Source organism: Helobdella robusta (assembly GCF_000326865.2).
Source record: "Helobdella robusta unplaced genomic scaffold HELROscaffold_48, whole genome shotgun sequence".
Taxonomy (NCBI): Eukaryota; Metazoa; Annelida; class Clitellata; order Rhynchobdellida; family Glossiphoniidae; genus Helobdella; species Helobdella robusta.
The window spans coordinates 1,384,297-1,399,296 of NW_008705215.1; the positions used below are offsets into that span (position 1 = coordinate 1,384,297).

At 33.6% G+C, this 15,000-nt stretch overlaps 3 protein-coding genes across 3 annotated transcripts in view; all 3 read left to right on the forward strand.

Moving 5' to 3' along the window:
• Positions 1 to 4,802, forward strand: part of HELRODRAFT_193367 (hypothetical protein) — a gene marked incomplete at its 5' end in the record, with an annotated part of 10,734 nt that extends 5,932 nt beyond the window's left edge. The window contains 11 exons of the mRNA XM_009026658.1: positions 281 to 436; positions 588 to 665; positions 995 to 1,375; positions 1,589 to 1,720; positions 2,073 to 2,180; positions 2,265 to 2,327; positions 2,942 to 3,049; positions 3,448 to 3,549; positions 3,636 to 3,734; positions 4,013 to 4,051; positions 4,306 to 4,802. Coding sequence (XP_009024906.1) covers positions 281 to 436; positions 588 to 665; positions 995 to 1,375; positions 1,589 to 1,720; positions 2,073 to 2,180; positions 2,265 to 2,327; positions 2,942 to 3,049; positions 3,448 to 3,549; positions 3,636 to 3,734; positions 4,013 to 4,051; positions 4,306 to 4,409 — 1,370 coding nt within the window. The 3' untranslated portion in view covers positions 4,410 to 4,802. The remainder of the gene's footprint in view (positions 1 to 280; positions 437 to 587; positions 666 to 994; positions 1,376 to 1,588; positions 1,721 to 2,072; positions 2,181 to 2,264; positions 2,328 to 2,941; positions 3,050 to 3,447; positions 3,550 to 3,635; positions 3,735 to 4,012; positions 4,052 to 4,305) is intronic.
• A 277-nt stretch (positions 4,803 to 5,079) lies between these two features.
• On the forward strand, positions 5,080 to 8,610 carry HELRODRAFT_178581 (hypothetical protein; the record flags this gene model as incomplete). Its single annotated transcript, XM_009026659.1, has 5 exons — positions 5,080 to 5,127; positions 5,650 to 5,788; positions 6,103 to 6,173; positions 6,523 to 6,688; positions 6,959 to 8,610. 5 exons carry the CDS (start codon positions 5,080 to 5,082, stop codon positions 8,608 to 8,610), a joined length of 2,076 nt encoding a protein of 691 aa, XP_009024907.1.
• Positions 8,611 to 11,036: 2,426 nt separating this feature from the next.
• HELRODRAFT_193368 (hypothetical protein) overlaps positions 11,037 to 15,000 on the forward strand; it is a gene marked incomplete at its 5' end in the record, with an annotated part of 7,670 nt that continues 3,706 nt past the window's right edge. Inside the window, 7 exons of the mRNA XM_009026660.1 lie at positions 11,037 to 11,102; positions 11,420 to 11,479; positions 12,412 to 12,465; positions 12,600 to 12,641; positions 12,966 to 13,178; positions 13,903 to 13,938; positions 14,856 to 14,897. Of these exons, the coding sequence (XP_009024908.1) occupies positions 11,037 to 11,102; positions 11,420 to 11,479; positions 12,412 to 12,465; positions 12,600 to 12,641; positions 12,966 to 13,178; positions 13,903 to 13,938; positions 14,856 to 14,897 (513 nt within the window). The remainder of the gene's footprint in view (positions 11,103 to 11,419; positions 11,480 to 12,411; positions 12,466 to 12,599; positions 12,642 to 12,965; positions 13,179 to 13,902; positions 13,939 to 14,855; positions 14,898 to 15,000) is intronic.

Genomic DNA, 15,000 nt, shown 5'->3' on the forward strand with positions numbered 1-15,000 from the left:
AGAATGAATGAATGTATGAATGAATGAATGAATGATTGAATGAATGAATGAATGAATGATTGAATGAATGAATGAATGAATGAATGAATGATTTAATGAATGATTGAATGAATGAATGTATGAATGAATGAATGAATGAATGAATGAAGGAATGATTGAATTATTGAATTGATGAAAGAACGAATAAACGAACAAATAAATGAATGAACTTTCAAATAAAAAAACATTTAGCAAAAATGAATGAAACAATGATAGCTAGATTCCTTCTCCCCCCCCCAAGCAACAGAGGACCTCACAAAAGGCAGTAAAGCCTCAGAACTCAGCCTACCTTCTAGCAAATCAGCCTCCCTATTGGCCGTGACGTCACCAACAAATATTACGCCATCGTCTCCTGTTTCCGGCATTCCGCCAACAACAACAGTCACCACAGATACTGGTTGGGATTTTTTAATTTGTCACAAAGTTGATTAAATTATGTTAATGCAAGCCAGGAAAAACAACTGACTACAACAACAAAATATTCATATACAAATGGTTAATTATGTATATTTATTCACACGCTAATTTAATTATGCAAATTTATGCAGGACTGTCCTCAAACTTAAGTATATCTGACAATCCTCCTTCAACTATTGGTTCAAGTTTTATGAACGGCCTTGAGCAAGGTTGTGTGTGTATGTATGTATGTATGTATGTATGTATGAATGTATGTATGTATGTATGTATGTATGTATGTATGTATGTATGTATGTATGTATGTATGTATGTATGTATGTATGTATGTATGTATGTATGTATGTATGTATGTATGTATGTATGTATGTATGTATGTATGTATGTATGTATGTATGTATGTATGTATGTATGTATGTATGTATGTATGTATGTATGTATGTATGTATGTATGTATGTATGTATGTATGTATGTATGTATGCATGCATGCATGTATTTATGTATGTATGTATGATGCAATTTCGCTGACGTCACCGCTAGCCAAAAAGATGCAGGCGAACAAACACAACAACAACAACAACAAAACATCAAAGAAGAAACATGCCTACAAATTTGATGGCAACTTCAACAACATCAACAACAACAACATCAACAACAACAACGTCAACAGCAACAACAGCAAAAACATCAACAACAACAAAAACATCAACAACTACAACAGCAGTAACAACAACAACAACAGCAGCAACAGCAAAAACATCAACAACAACAACAACAGCAACAGCAGCAGCAGCAACAACAACAACAGCAACAACAACAACAGCAAGAAAAGTAGCGACACCATCCACTCTGATCGCAACCTGAACAACAACGCCGAGACGAAACTACGCGAAGAACACCATCATCATCATCACTACCACGGTCGCCATCATCATCATCATCGTCATCATCATAATGATGATAAAAAGACCAGCAAACATCATCATCATCGTCGTCATCATCATCATCATCATCGCCAACTTGATGATGATGATGGTGATAAAGACTTAACCATTGCTTCGACTTCGAATAATGATGACGATCGGAATGATGATAATGATGACAAGTATGATGATGATGATGACGCAAGCTCAGACACCACCACCACCACAACTACTACTACTACTGTCGCTAGTACTACAACGATTGCTACATCTAAATATCTAGAAAATTCAGTCGCCAATGTGGCCAACAATGCCGGAGCCACAAGCAGCGTCAACACCGGATGTTAGTATGACGTCATCATCATCGTCATCATCATTATCATTATCGTCGTCATCATCATCATCATCCACAGTGGTTTCATACAATGATGTTCAGGCGAATTTTCAAAAAAACGCCAATACAAGTAAGCTGAATGAACGAATGAACGAACGAACGAATGAATGAATGAACGAATGAATGAATGAAAAAATTCTTATAAAACTATAAAACCTGCCAAATATGACTTGTAAAAAATGTAGAAATGTAGATTTATGAAAGAACATGTATGAAGGATGGAATGAACGAACGAACGAATGAACGAACGAATGAATGAATGAATGAATGAACAAACGAATGAATGAATGAATGAAACCAGACGCAATGCCCAGCGTTACGAGCGGTCAGTGCATGTGTCTTCTTGTTCTCAACTCTGGCCCCATCTGCGATAAAGTACAAGCCATGCTCAACAACGTCAACCCTTCAGGTTATCATTCATTCATTCATTCATTCATTCATTCATTCATTCATTCATTCATTCATTCATTCATTCATTCATTCATTCATTCAGACTACCTGGGCAGCAGTAGCACATCGGTCGCCGGCTCCACAACTTCAACGGCCACATCTGAACGTAGGATTACTAAGAAGAAATGCATGAATGAACGAATGAATGAACAAATGAATGAATAAATGAGTGATGAATGAATGGACGAATGAATGAATGAATAAATCAATGAATGAATGAATGAATGAATGAGTAAATGAATGAATGAATGAATGAATGAATGAATGAATGAATGAATGAATGAATGAACGAACGAACGAACGATCAATCAAATAAATGAATCAAATCAATCATATTGCTACTTTTATCAGCAGTTTTATGAGACGTTTTTCAGTTTTTTTGGCTTTTTAGAATAAAAAAAAAAATTTAAAAAACAAAATGGCGATTTTGTTTTATTTTTCTAAAAATTTAAAAACTAAAAATCATAAAACTGTGATAAAAATAACAATAAAAATAATAATTCTTAATTAGCTGAACGTTCGTAGTTATTATTATTTAATTAAACAATAATAATAATAATATCAACATTAATAACCAATATTATTCTCACATCATCATCACCACCATCATCTTCATCACTATCATCATCACCACCATCATCTTCATCACTATCATCATCATCACCACCATCATCTTCATCACTATCATCATCACCACCACCATCATCTTCATCATTCCAGCTAACGTAACAGCGGAATCTTCGGCAGCCCCACCAGCTCCACCACCACCCCCACCCCCTCCTCCTCCCCCACCTCCACCAGGGGGTGCCCCCAAAGCACAACCAAGAGGTGTGTGGCACTTTGGAAGTTTTTTTTATGTTTACTGTCCAAAAATGTTTTCAACCTTGTGAATGATACTAAACCAATCATGATCATATTAAGATCACAATTATTTCATAATTTTCATTTACAAATTAACCAATCATAATAATATTTTTTTTATTATTATTATTAATTATTTGCCACCAAACCAATCACGATCATTTTAAAGTCGCAATTACGTCATAATTATCATTTAAAAATTAACCAATCATGATGATAATTTTTACGACACATTTTTGTCTTATTAATATAACATTATTATATAAATTAATTAAAAACCGACCGATCTGTTGAGATAAAATACTCCATAGTAATTGTAATTACGTCACAATGACGTCACAAACGAACCGACCAATCACAAACAGCCAGGAGGTTGTCGACCAAACGCTCGCCGGCCAGGAAAAAATGCAACAGGGCCGAAATCTCAGCGGACATGCTGAAGGGCGCCAAACTCAAGAAAGTTCGAGGTGGAATATTATAATTAGAATTATTATAATTAAAATTATTATAATTATTATTACTAATATTATTATTATTGTTATTTTGATTGAAGATCGGCCAAGCTCTCCTGAGAAGCGAGCCTCAAATTCCTCCTCTCTAATGGGCGAACTGGCTGAAGTGCTGAAGAAAAGGGGCAAAAGGAATAATAATGGTGAATTATTATCATTATTATTTTTATTATTGGTAGTTGTAGTTGTTGTAGTTGCAGTAGTAGTTGTGTTGTCGTCGTAGTAGTTGTAGTAGCCGTAGTAGTAGTGGCAGTAGTAGTAGCAGTAGTAGTAGTAGTAGCAGTAGTAGTAGTAGTAGTAGCAACAGCAGTAGTAGTAGTTGAAGTAGCAGCAGTAGTAGTAGTTGTAGTGGTGGCAGTAGTATTCATATGAAAAGTAAAATATACAAAATAGTAACATCTAAATATCTTCACATATTTAGGAAACGCTAATTCCAGTGCCAACCAATCAAATTCTAAAGGTAGTTATAATTTTGTAAAAATAATAATAATAATAACAATATTATTATTATTATTATTATTATTATTATTATTATTATTATTATTATTATTATTATTATTATTATTATTATTATTGGTAGTTATTTGCACGTTAAATTTTATCATAACCTAAATAGTTGGTGGCCATGAGAATGAATTGCTATGCAGATTTTCACCTCATGAATATTAATTAGCTAATTTATTACCTAATTATATATTCATGATTATAATTTAGGAGGCTACCGAGAGGGGGATTATGTTAATGAGTCCGACAGGCCGGGAAAAATAATTCCATATACAACCTGCACGTCCGTCTCTGAAGTCAATTTAAGGAAATAAATTGTAATAAAATATGATAATTAGCCATAGTGAATTACAATGAATTATAATAAAATATTTTAATTAGTCGTAGTGGTGGAGTGTTACATGGTGAATTGTAATGAATATGTCTTAACGGGCTATTAGGAATTGTAAGGAATGAATTGTAATGAATTGTGATGCATTTCAATGAATTGTAGTGAATTATAGTGATGTATTTTTATGACTACAACTCATTGATTTTATATATAATATCAATATTACTGTAAAGAATGGTGGTGAATTGTAATGGGATGAATTGTAATAGATGGTAATTCATGTCAGTGAATTCTAGTGAATTATAATGAATTATTATTATGACTACAACTTAGTGATTTTATATTTTTCGTCAGCAATTTTATTTTCATAAATGTTTTTTTTTGTTTCTTAATGTAACGAAAAATTTTTCTTCTTAGTTATTTATTATATATAGATATATAGTAGTGGTAGTAGTAGCAGCAGCAGCAGAAGTAGTAATAGTAGTAGTAGTAGTAGTAGCAGCAGTAGTAGTAGTAGTAGTAGTAGCAGTAGCAGCAGCAGAAGTAGTAGTAGTAGTAGCAGTAGTAGTAGTTTACGAGCATTTTCAAATGCACGTGGTGAAATTGTAGTAAAATTGAAAGTGAAAAAAAAAATCAAAACGCACCCACCCAACATGTCGTCATCGCATGTTTACTTCTTTAGCGCCATTAAAGTTGCACTGGTGACAAAGCAATAAGTCCTAACTTCCGTAACGGCCTCGTTCTTTGTTTACTTTTTGTTCATTTATAATCTTTGGTTTATTTTATAAATTTTGCCATATTAATTTTTCAAAATAGTCTACATTTTGATAAATAAAAGTTGCTTGTTGCTTCTTGCGAATGCGTTACCATCGTCATCATCATCATCTGACATCATTATCATGATGAATTACTCTGATTAGCTACAACTAAAGCCACAATGGTGAGTATGTTTGGCTTGTTTTCAGTATTATTATTTTTAGTAGAAGTAGATGTAGTAGTAGTAGTAGCGGCGGTAGTAGTAGTAGTAGTAGTAGCGGCGGCAGTAGTAGCAGTATCAGTAGTAATAGTAGTAGTATTGTTATTAGTATTAATGTTAAATTTATAACTTAAATATAAACGAATTATCCCATAATATAATAATTTATTCATCAAAATAACCCAGAGAACTATAAAAATTACAATAATTTATTAACTTATGCACCGAACTAAACACCTAAAATTAGAACACTCAGACCCCAGCCATTGACAACGAGCCAACTTACCCCACGTTTACACCTAATGTTATGTATGTGTGGGCATTCATAGTGGTCGCCGGGGCAGAATTATCCTTTGGGATTCTGTATGGGGCTCTCTTCTACAAGCGTCTCTAGATTTTTTCACTTATTTTTAGTTTAATTTATTAACTTTTAGATTAATTTATTAATTTTTTTCATTTTTTTATTTTTAAGCTAATTTTTACCCTTATTTATGGAAAAAGATATGGCTATATAATAATAATCATAGATTTGTATATGTATATTATTTATTTATCCTAAGAGCTATTCTGTAAAAACGTTGACACAATAATTTATTTTCACAATATTTTATTTTTATTTTCACGTATTTGCTATTAAAATAATAATAATTATTATTATTATTACTGATATTCGTCTGAATATTTACCGGCACATCGCTAGAATGGAGGAAGACTAACACGATAACTCTGCTAGGCGCGAACCTCTACAAGATGCTACTCGATTCAAAACCGGTTCTCCTTAGGCCTCTCACAAAGGACGACATTCGTAAATAAACTTCATATTCATTCATCTTTGATTTGTTTTTACTATTTTCAATCTTTTGGTGACGGCAAGATGGTTTAGACAGGATGGCCTGGACTTGCTGTTGTGCCAATGCGTGGAATGGATTCCCTCTTATTCATATTATATGCTGTGTGTGTGTGTGTGTGTCTGTGTGTGTGTGTGTGTCTGTGTGTGTGTGTGTGTCTGTGTGTGTGTATGTGTGTGTGGATGTGTGTGTGTGTGTTGTTGTCGTAGAAACCGCTGGGACAAGGGCACAAAAGAGATTGACTTTTAACCTTTTTAACCTTTAACCTGGAGGTATCAGTGATGCTAATGCACCAGTACCAAAAAAAAAAAATTTTACCAGTAAGGCCTGATGGTATTGATGATCGTATCGGCATCTTGGCGGAAGCGGAAAACAGGCGTAGGTTAAAGAGGATGATTATTTTGCAGGTGCTAGATGGAGCCAGCAAGGATTCAGTCTGTTAGTTGTGTGGTTTTATTTGTTGTTGTTTATAAGAATATTTACAGTAATAATAATAATAATTATTATTATTAATATTATTATTATTAGTAGTAGTAATAAAAATAATATTTCTGTTTAATGAATTTTTCGTTCTAAATAGTTCTAAAATTTTAACTACGGAATTATAAAATATATTTCAAAGTAGACCAACCATCAAATTGAAGATTTAAAAATTTGTTATTAAATTAAATTATTTCATTCTGTCATCTAATTTTTTCCTCCAAAAAGTTGAAGAAGAGCAGCCGGTCCCTGAGCCCCCTGCACAGCCCCTCTCCCAAGAAGCTGAGGAGGAGACAGCACCTGTCGAGGAGAGCCTACCGTCTATACCATCGTCCCAACAAACCCTACAAACTGAAGGGATAAAGAAGATGGAAGAAAGGTTGAAGAAAGAGCGCGAGATGGAACGACAAAAGAAGAGGCTGAAAGAGTTGGAGAAACAGCAGAAGTTGGAAAAACAGAAAAGTTTAGATGAAGAAGAAAAACGAAAAAAAGAAGAACAAGCGAAACTAGCGCAAAAGAAACAAGTGAAGAAAGGTGCGAATGTGTTGTTGGCTGATGTTTTGGAAGATAATTTTGCAACTACAGTCAAGTCTAGTGCTGCTATTCCACGTGGAAAGCTTCGTCCGTTTGTGCCGTTCAAAAAATCGAAGAGAAAGAAAATTAAGGAACGAACTCCACTCAAAAAGTTGATGGAGGAGCACCAAAAAGAACTTGAAGAAGAAACTTCGAGAAAGCAAATAAAGGAAATGTTTGATAAGAAGAAGCACAGACGATCATGGGTCGATGAGCCAGAACCGTATCCCGATCCTGAATCTATGAAGAAACAGCTCGTCATTGGAATTCTTGAGGAAGGAGACCACTTGGACAAGAAAAGCTTTAAAGTCATACAAAAAGATAAAGTGCCACCCGCTCACCAGAAACTTATGGACATCGATCAAGCAAGAGTTAACAAGATTCTATTGTCACCGGACCATAAAAACGCTCAAAACCTGACCGCGGAGGAAATTACACCGATGATTCACCCCATGCCCCACGTGCCAGGTGAGCCAATCCAATTGAAGGGTCCCATCGAGGTAACGCCTGTGAAAGGATTGCCGCCAGAGCAACAAAAAGAGCAACAGCTCATCCACCAGCAATTGATTGAACATAAACGGCAACAAACTCCACATGAACCAACTTCCAAACAACCGCCGACAACACCAAAATCTGTTCCAGTCTTGCAACCAGACAGACCTTTGATAATTCCAACAAAAACAGGTTCCATAGTAGCCACCCCACTGGAGCCAACTATAATGGGAACTGTACCTTTCCAACGCAAGAAAAGTTCAGCGAGAAAATCGCTACAGAAGCAATTTGAGCAACAGCAACCGCAAAAACCACTACAACCCTCCCAATCCATCATGAGCAAATCCGAGGGATCGACAACGAGAACGACGCCCTACACAACTACTACGGCAGATGCAAAAACTGCTTCACAAACGGCCACTCAAACGGGGGGATCAACAGCCACACCAACCCGCTCAACATTAACATCGACCCCCCTCTCAACGCCACTGGCCACTTCGACCCCCGTCTCAACGCCACTGGCCACATCATCGGCGACGACGTCGGCTGTCGTCAACCAGCAGCAGCCAGCTTCGGCAGCAACACCAGTGGCCACTAATGCTCGCTCAAGTCGTCCACAATCGTTGAAACGCGGATCTAAAACGGCTTCCGGCAAGAAATTGATAATCACAGGAAGGAAGAAGCCATTTAAGAAGGATCAGAAAGAAGGCGAGTCCATGCAGTTGAACCTTCGATCTTACATAACAGAGAATGAAGTTGACGTCAGCGCTAACAAGCTCACAAGTGGATCGGTTCTACCTAGCTATATGGATTAGCCGGGCGCTATATAACTATAGTTGTTAAAAGCTATAGCTATAGCTTATATTCTGTTTAGCGATAATAGAATTTATATTGTATTGAACTATATTATTATTTAAATGTAATTCTTCAATATTAATACTAACAGTCTAATTATTATCATCATAACTCTAATAGTCTATACGTAATAATAACATTTTTTAATTTATCTTTTTTGGATTATCTATTTACTGAATCCAAATTGCATTTGTCGCTTTGGGCCTACGAGACTTCACTCAAAAATAATAAACTGAATTTTAATATATACCTTTACACATTTTGGGTTTGGGCAAAGCAGATTTCATTAATTATGGCAGTCCATCTTTGATTAATTTATCATTTATAAAAAAAACATAATGCGTAATGCATGGGGGTTTGATGATAATTACATACTATACAGGCAATAATGTGAAAAAAATCAGTAGTAGCTGTAGTAGTGTCTGTAGTAGTGTCTGTAGTAGTAGCTGTAGTAGTAGTAGTAGTAGCTGTAGTAGTAGATGTAGTAGTGTCTGTAGTAGTAGCTGTAGTAGTAGCTGTAGTAATAGCTGTAGTAGTAGTAGTAGAAGTAGCAGAAGTAGTAGTAATTAAAATTAAGAACAAGAATTAATGGTAATTAATAGTTACATTTATATGAATTTAACTTTACAAAAATATAGTATTTTTTATGAGGGTTCTTAAAATGGGGCCGGGCCACTTTCATGGCTGCCCTACCAACCAAACTCTAGGCCATGTTGAATTGTATTTTGATTTCGAAGGGCATTGCAAAGGGTATTGAGATGTGGTTGAAGGGTATTGTTATTTCACCTTTCTTTTCTGTTGATCCGATTGATAATAAACAAGTCAAGGACGTTGCTTTGTTTATTTCTCTTTTAATGTCTTTCAATATTATATAAATTAATTAAACGATCTACGTGACAAGAAATTTAACAGGTTAAGGGACCCAGATAGCGTTTTAATTATTTAATTTGACGAAGAAAATTTAGAATAAAGAAATATCGAAAGATTTCTTTTTGAAGACTGAAGTGAAGAGAAAACACGTGCTTCTTCATTCTCTGGAAGTTGATTATTTTATTTTTAAAATTTGCAAACATAAAGTATTCCTACCGATTATAGACACTAGTGGTGTGTTGGGGGTGCCCTACTGTCCAGGGTGTCTGTTACCTCCGCAGTTTAACTTTTCAAAATTGCTAAAATGCCTGACATCACTGTTGCAAAGAGATCTCCGCCCACCACATGCAATGTGTGTGCTGCATGCATTTTCACATGTGCTATGTTTGTTGCACATGAGAACTCTGAAAAAAACTTAAAAGAGATTTTTTTTTCAAACTTTTGTTAAGTAGAAAAAAGGTTTCATGATTATTTGTGTTGTTGAATGATTTAATTATTCGGAAGTTATCTAAAATGTTGGGATACCAATGCAAATTTAACAAATAAGGAGCTTAGATATTTTGAGGCCCACACAAATAATTACAGAAGTTTTGAGAACCCACTTCTTTGTTGCCCTGAGGTCTGGTTATCAGTGCAACAAGTTATGTGACGGATGAAATGATTAAACGTGTGTATGTGTGTGTGTTTGTGGGCGTGTATGCGTGCATGTACTAATAAATACACAAACAAAAAAGGGTATGAATGAGCAACTGGGCAAATGAATACACATGAATTGGGCAAATGAATACATTGAATGGATGGTTATCACCCGTTTCTATGGTTTCAAATTTATTAAGATGAGCAAGGTTTCAAAAATGTTGGTTTCATAATCCTACAGTTTCAGGTGCCTTAACCATAGAATAATATCGAAGAGTGACGTTCGTAGTTTTGATGAAGTCATTTTGTTTTTGGGTTTTTACGAAGAAAAAATGTTATAAAACTTGTATATTATTATTAACGAAATGTTAAAAATTTAATGAGAACGTGGCCAGATCAGGGGGGTGTCGGTGATCCCGAAAGCCGCGGGATTTTAAAGACTCTGAAACGTGTGTCTGTTTTTTTAATATTTTTTTTACAGGGTAGTATAAAAGACAAAAGTGTAAAAACCGCCTAGAAATTTTCTTGAAATTTTAAAAATTTGCGTCGAATATCTTGCAAAAGTTCCTCATAGTATTTTAATAGCCACACTAAGACAATTCTCTGGTTCAGTTCAGATAACAACCTCTTCGGGCAAATGAAAAAGTCAACTTAAAATTAATTTTGACTTATGATTTTTGGCAACCAGAAAAGAAACAACAAACAAACAATTATAAATAAACAAAAAAACTACGGTATATATATATATATATATATATATATATATATATATATATATATATATACATATATACAACTTCCAGATATATTTATATATTCATTACATAAAGATATACATATAAATATATACACATATTAGTACACCTAAATGTATTGTAATATGTATACAATAATTTCTTTACTAACTTTCATCTGCCCGTTTGTTAAGATTTTCGAATGCGAAAAGGTAGGCGAGATGAATAATAATAATAGTAATAATAATAATAATAATAATAAATAATAATAATAACAATAATGTATAATGCTGTTGTTCGTTACTGTTATTTTTCATCCTCTCCATCATATTAACTAACATCATTGTCACGGCTGTTGGCTTTCTTATTATTACAATTATTATCATTATTATTATTATTACTACTACTACTACAACTACCACTACTACCACTACAACTACTACCACTATCATTATTATTATTATTATTATTATTATTATTATTATTATTATTATTATTATTATTATTATTATTATTATTATTGACCCAGTATTTCAAAGTGGACAAGGAGGTTTTTGTGGATGGCGCCAGAATCCTACCATTGGACGATGTAAGACCATAATATGAAACTGACTTCTTCAATTTTTTTAAAAATTAAATTCTCTAAAAATTAAAAAAAAAATATTCATATATGTAATCAGTGGAGGCGTAGCCAAATTTAGGGGTAAATTAGGGACTGAAAGCCCAACCCTACTTGCCAACCTATATAGGAGTAAAGATTAAGGTTAATGAAAATCTTTTTAAAGACTTCGATTTTGGGTCCTACCATAGCAACAAAATTTGGTAGAAATTTTGTCCGGGTTGCCAACTTTTACACTTGTTCGAACCCCTTTTTCTTCTTTTGCGTGCCTCATTCTTTCAAGAAATTAGCGACCATCTACCTCCACAAAACCCGATCTTTAACACTTTCTAAGAGCTGAAATGTGGTGATATTCAGCAAGTGACACAAGGACTTCACGAATGTTGTTCGTTGTTGACCGCGATTTCTTCTCCCTGCAATCTTTCCAGTAATTGTTAGATTTTTCATTCTTTTCTTCGGCATGATGTGACCGAAAAACTTCAACTGCCCCCTCGTCCCGTCGGATTATCTCTAGTAATTTCCTCTTCCATAACCGGGCAGTTTTAAATCCATCCCCATTCGAACCATTATATCTGGGAAAAAAAATTGGCTACACCGCTGATAATCGGTGTTATATTAAAGTGTATAATGATAATAATAATAATTATAATAGTTATAATAATAATAATAATATTAGTAAAAAAATTTTTATTACCAGTCTTATTTATGTTTTATTGGAATTTTGGGTTTGCAAGAAAGTTTTTTTTACAAATATTTTCATTAAAAGGTGATTCTGAAAAACGATTTAGAAGAAGTTAGCGCTATAATATTAATAATTTATAATAATAATAATAATAATAATTTATTACAATTATAACAATAATTATTATTATTTTAATGACTGTTACTGCTATTTTGGAAAGAAAAAACTCGATCTTTTGCTGTTCAAACTGAGACACGGCAGAGTACCGATAAAGGTTTGTCATAATTAATAATAATTATATTTATAATAATAATTATATTTATATTAATAAATAATAAATAATAATAAACTCTAAATTACTTCAAAAAAATAATCCTAGCGAGTTTACATCAAAAAAAAATAACGCAGATTTACAATGCACTGATGAAGATTTTAAGAGAAAATAACATGGTTAGCCATAATTAATTATAATTAAATACTATTTCTTATACTACTACTACTTCTACTACTACTACTGCTACTACTACTACTACTACTACTACTACTACTACTACTACTACTATTACTACTACTGCTGCTGCTACTACTGTTATTATAACTACTACTAAAATTACTACTACAACAACTTCTGATGCAATTTATGGGTGGCTAGATAACCGAACGGTTAAGGCGTCTGGTTCTTTGTGTACGAGTGTGTGTGTGTATGTGTGTATTTGTGTGTGTACGTGTGTGTGGGTGTGCGTGCAAGATGGTTATGCGATTTTTTTTTGGCAGACATCGCATTCGAACGCGGTGCCATCGGCACAAGAATCACCGAAGATTCGACTGATTGACCCACCAGCTACTAAACAAGATGGCAACAATAAGAATAATAATAATAATAATAATAACAACAACAACAGCAACAATACAAACAACAAAAATAGTAATAATAAAACCAATAGTATAGCCAACGAAACTTCAGAGAACAACGACAATATGCTGCATGTAAGGGCTCTGAATGAACAGCAAATGAATCATAATAATAATAATAATAACATTAATAATAATAATAATAAAAATAATAATAATAATAACAATAATTATCGTAATCATAATCAAAATAATCATAACGATGATGATAATAATAAAGACGCCAATCCATCCAGCAGTATTATTACAACCGCTATTCAATCAAACTTTACTATTACTACTACTACTACTACTACTGCTGCAGCTTCTACTACTACTGCTGCTTCAGCTGCTACTACTACTACTAATACTACTACTAATGATAATAATAATAATAATTATGCTACTACAACTGCTTTCACTGATAATACTACTACTGCTGCTGCTGCTGCTGCTACTGCAACAACTACTACTGCAAAAACTACTTTAACTGGTATTGATAATGATACCGTCGTGAAAGAAGATGATGATGATGTCAATTCAACAGAGGTTTTTTTTTGTTGAAAAAATTTACTAAGCAATTTTTGAGCTATTGCATTTTATTTGGCAGTGTTGGTAATTTTACTGCAGATGAGTTTTTGATTTTCAAACAATTCATTTATCTGTCATTCATTCATTCATTCATTCATTCATTCATTCATTCATTCATTCATACATTCATTCCTTCATTCAATCATTCATTCATTCATTCATTCATTCATTCATTCATTCGTCCACTTCATTCTTCGATCAATCATCTCGATATTTTCATTTTTAACAGTGGACAGAATTTAAGGACGTTTTTATCGAGAAGAATGTAAGTCTGCTTTAAACCAGTGTTTCTCAAAGTGGGCGATGGTGCCCCCTTGTAAGCCATAAAATCTTACTGGAGAGGGGGGGTGTGACAGGTTATAAAAAAATTTGAGAACTTCAGAAGTTTCATGCTTATGTAATGGTAATTTTTTGCTGGGATTACAAAAACCAGTTAAAATCTTTTTCCGTGTTAACCGTATGAATAGCCATCAACATTAGTGTCAATATGTAAACAAAGCTCAAAATCTTGTTGTATTTGGCTAGAGAAGCAAATCCCTTTGTTGTGCCCTGATATTAACAGTCTTATCAAAAAAAACCCATCACCCAAATTCACCCATCCTATTGAATTCATTTATGTTCAATTGTTCGTTCGTTTCAACTTGGATTTAATACAACTCTTTCTTTGTAAGACTGTCTTTCATTGCTTTTATTCCTCAAGACTTTTATTATTTTAAAATAAGTGTATGCACAGAGGAACGAGGCTAATACGTATTAATGTTATAACATGCACCAACTTACTCCAACTAAAGCTAACTTTTATGACATTTCTTTCAAATGAAAAGTTTTAAATCGAACGGGGCACTAGAAAAATTTTTCTCCTAAGATTGGGCTGTGGATAAAATAAATTTGAGAACCACTGGTTTAAACTATAACAACTCTTAATATTTATTCATTTGTTAGTTCGTCCGTTTGTTCGTTCATTCGTTCGTTCGTTCATTTGTTCGTTCATTCGTTCGTTCATTCATTCATTTTTCGCTCACTTATTTAAAAATAAGCACATAAATACACACGAATGAGTGCATCACACACACATTGCATCTATTCAATCCATTCATTCATTAATTCCATCATTCCTTCATTCATTAATTCACCAAACCAATTCATTCACTCATTCACTCATTCATTTCATATTTAAAAAAGCTGACAGATGAATATGTCAACATGGACTATGGGAAAGAAGGCGTTAGTGCACGCACACACACACAGACACACACACACATACAGCACACAAAAATATACAAATGTTAAACAGCATTATCATCACCACCATACATAAACATCATCA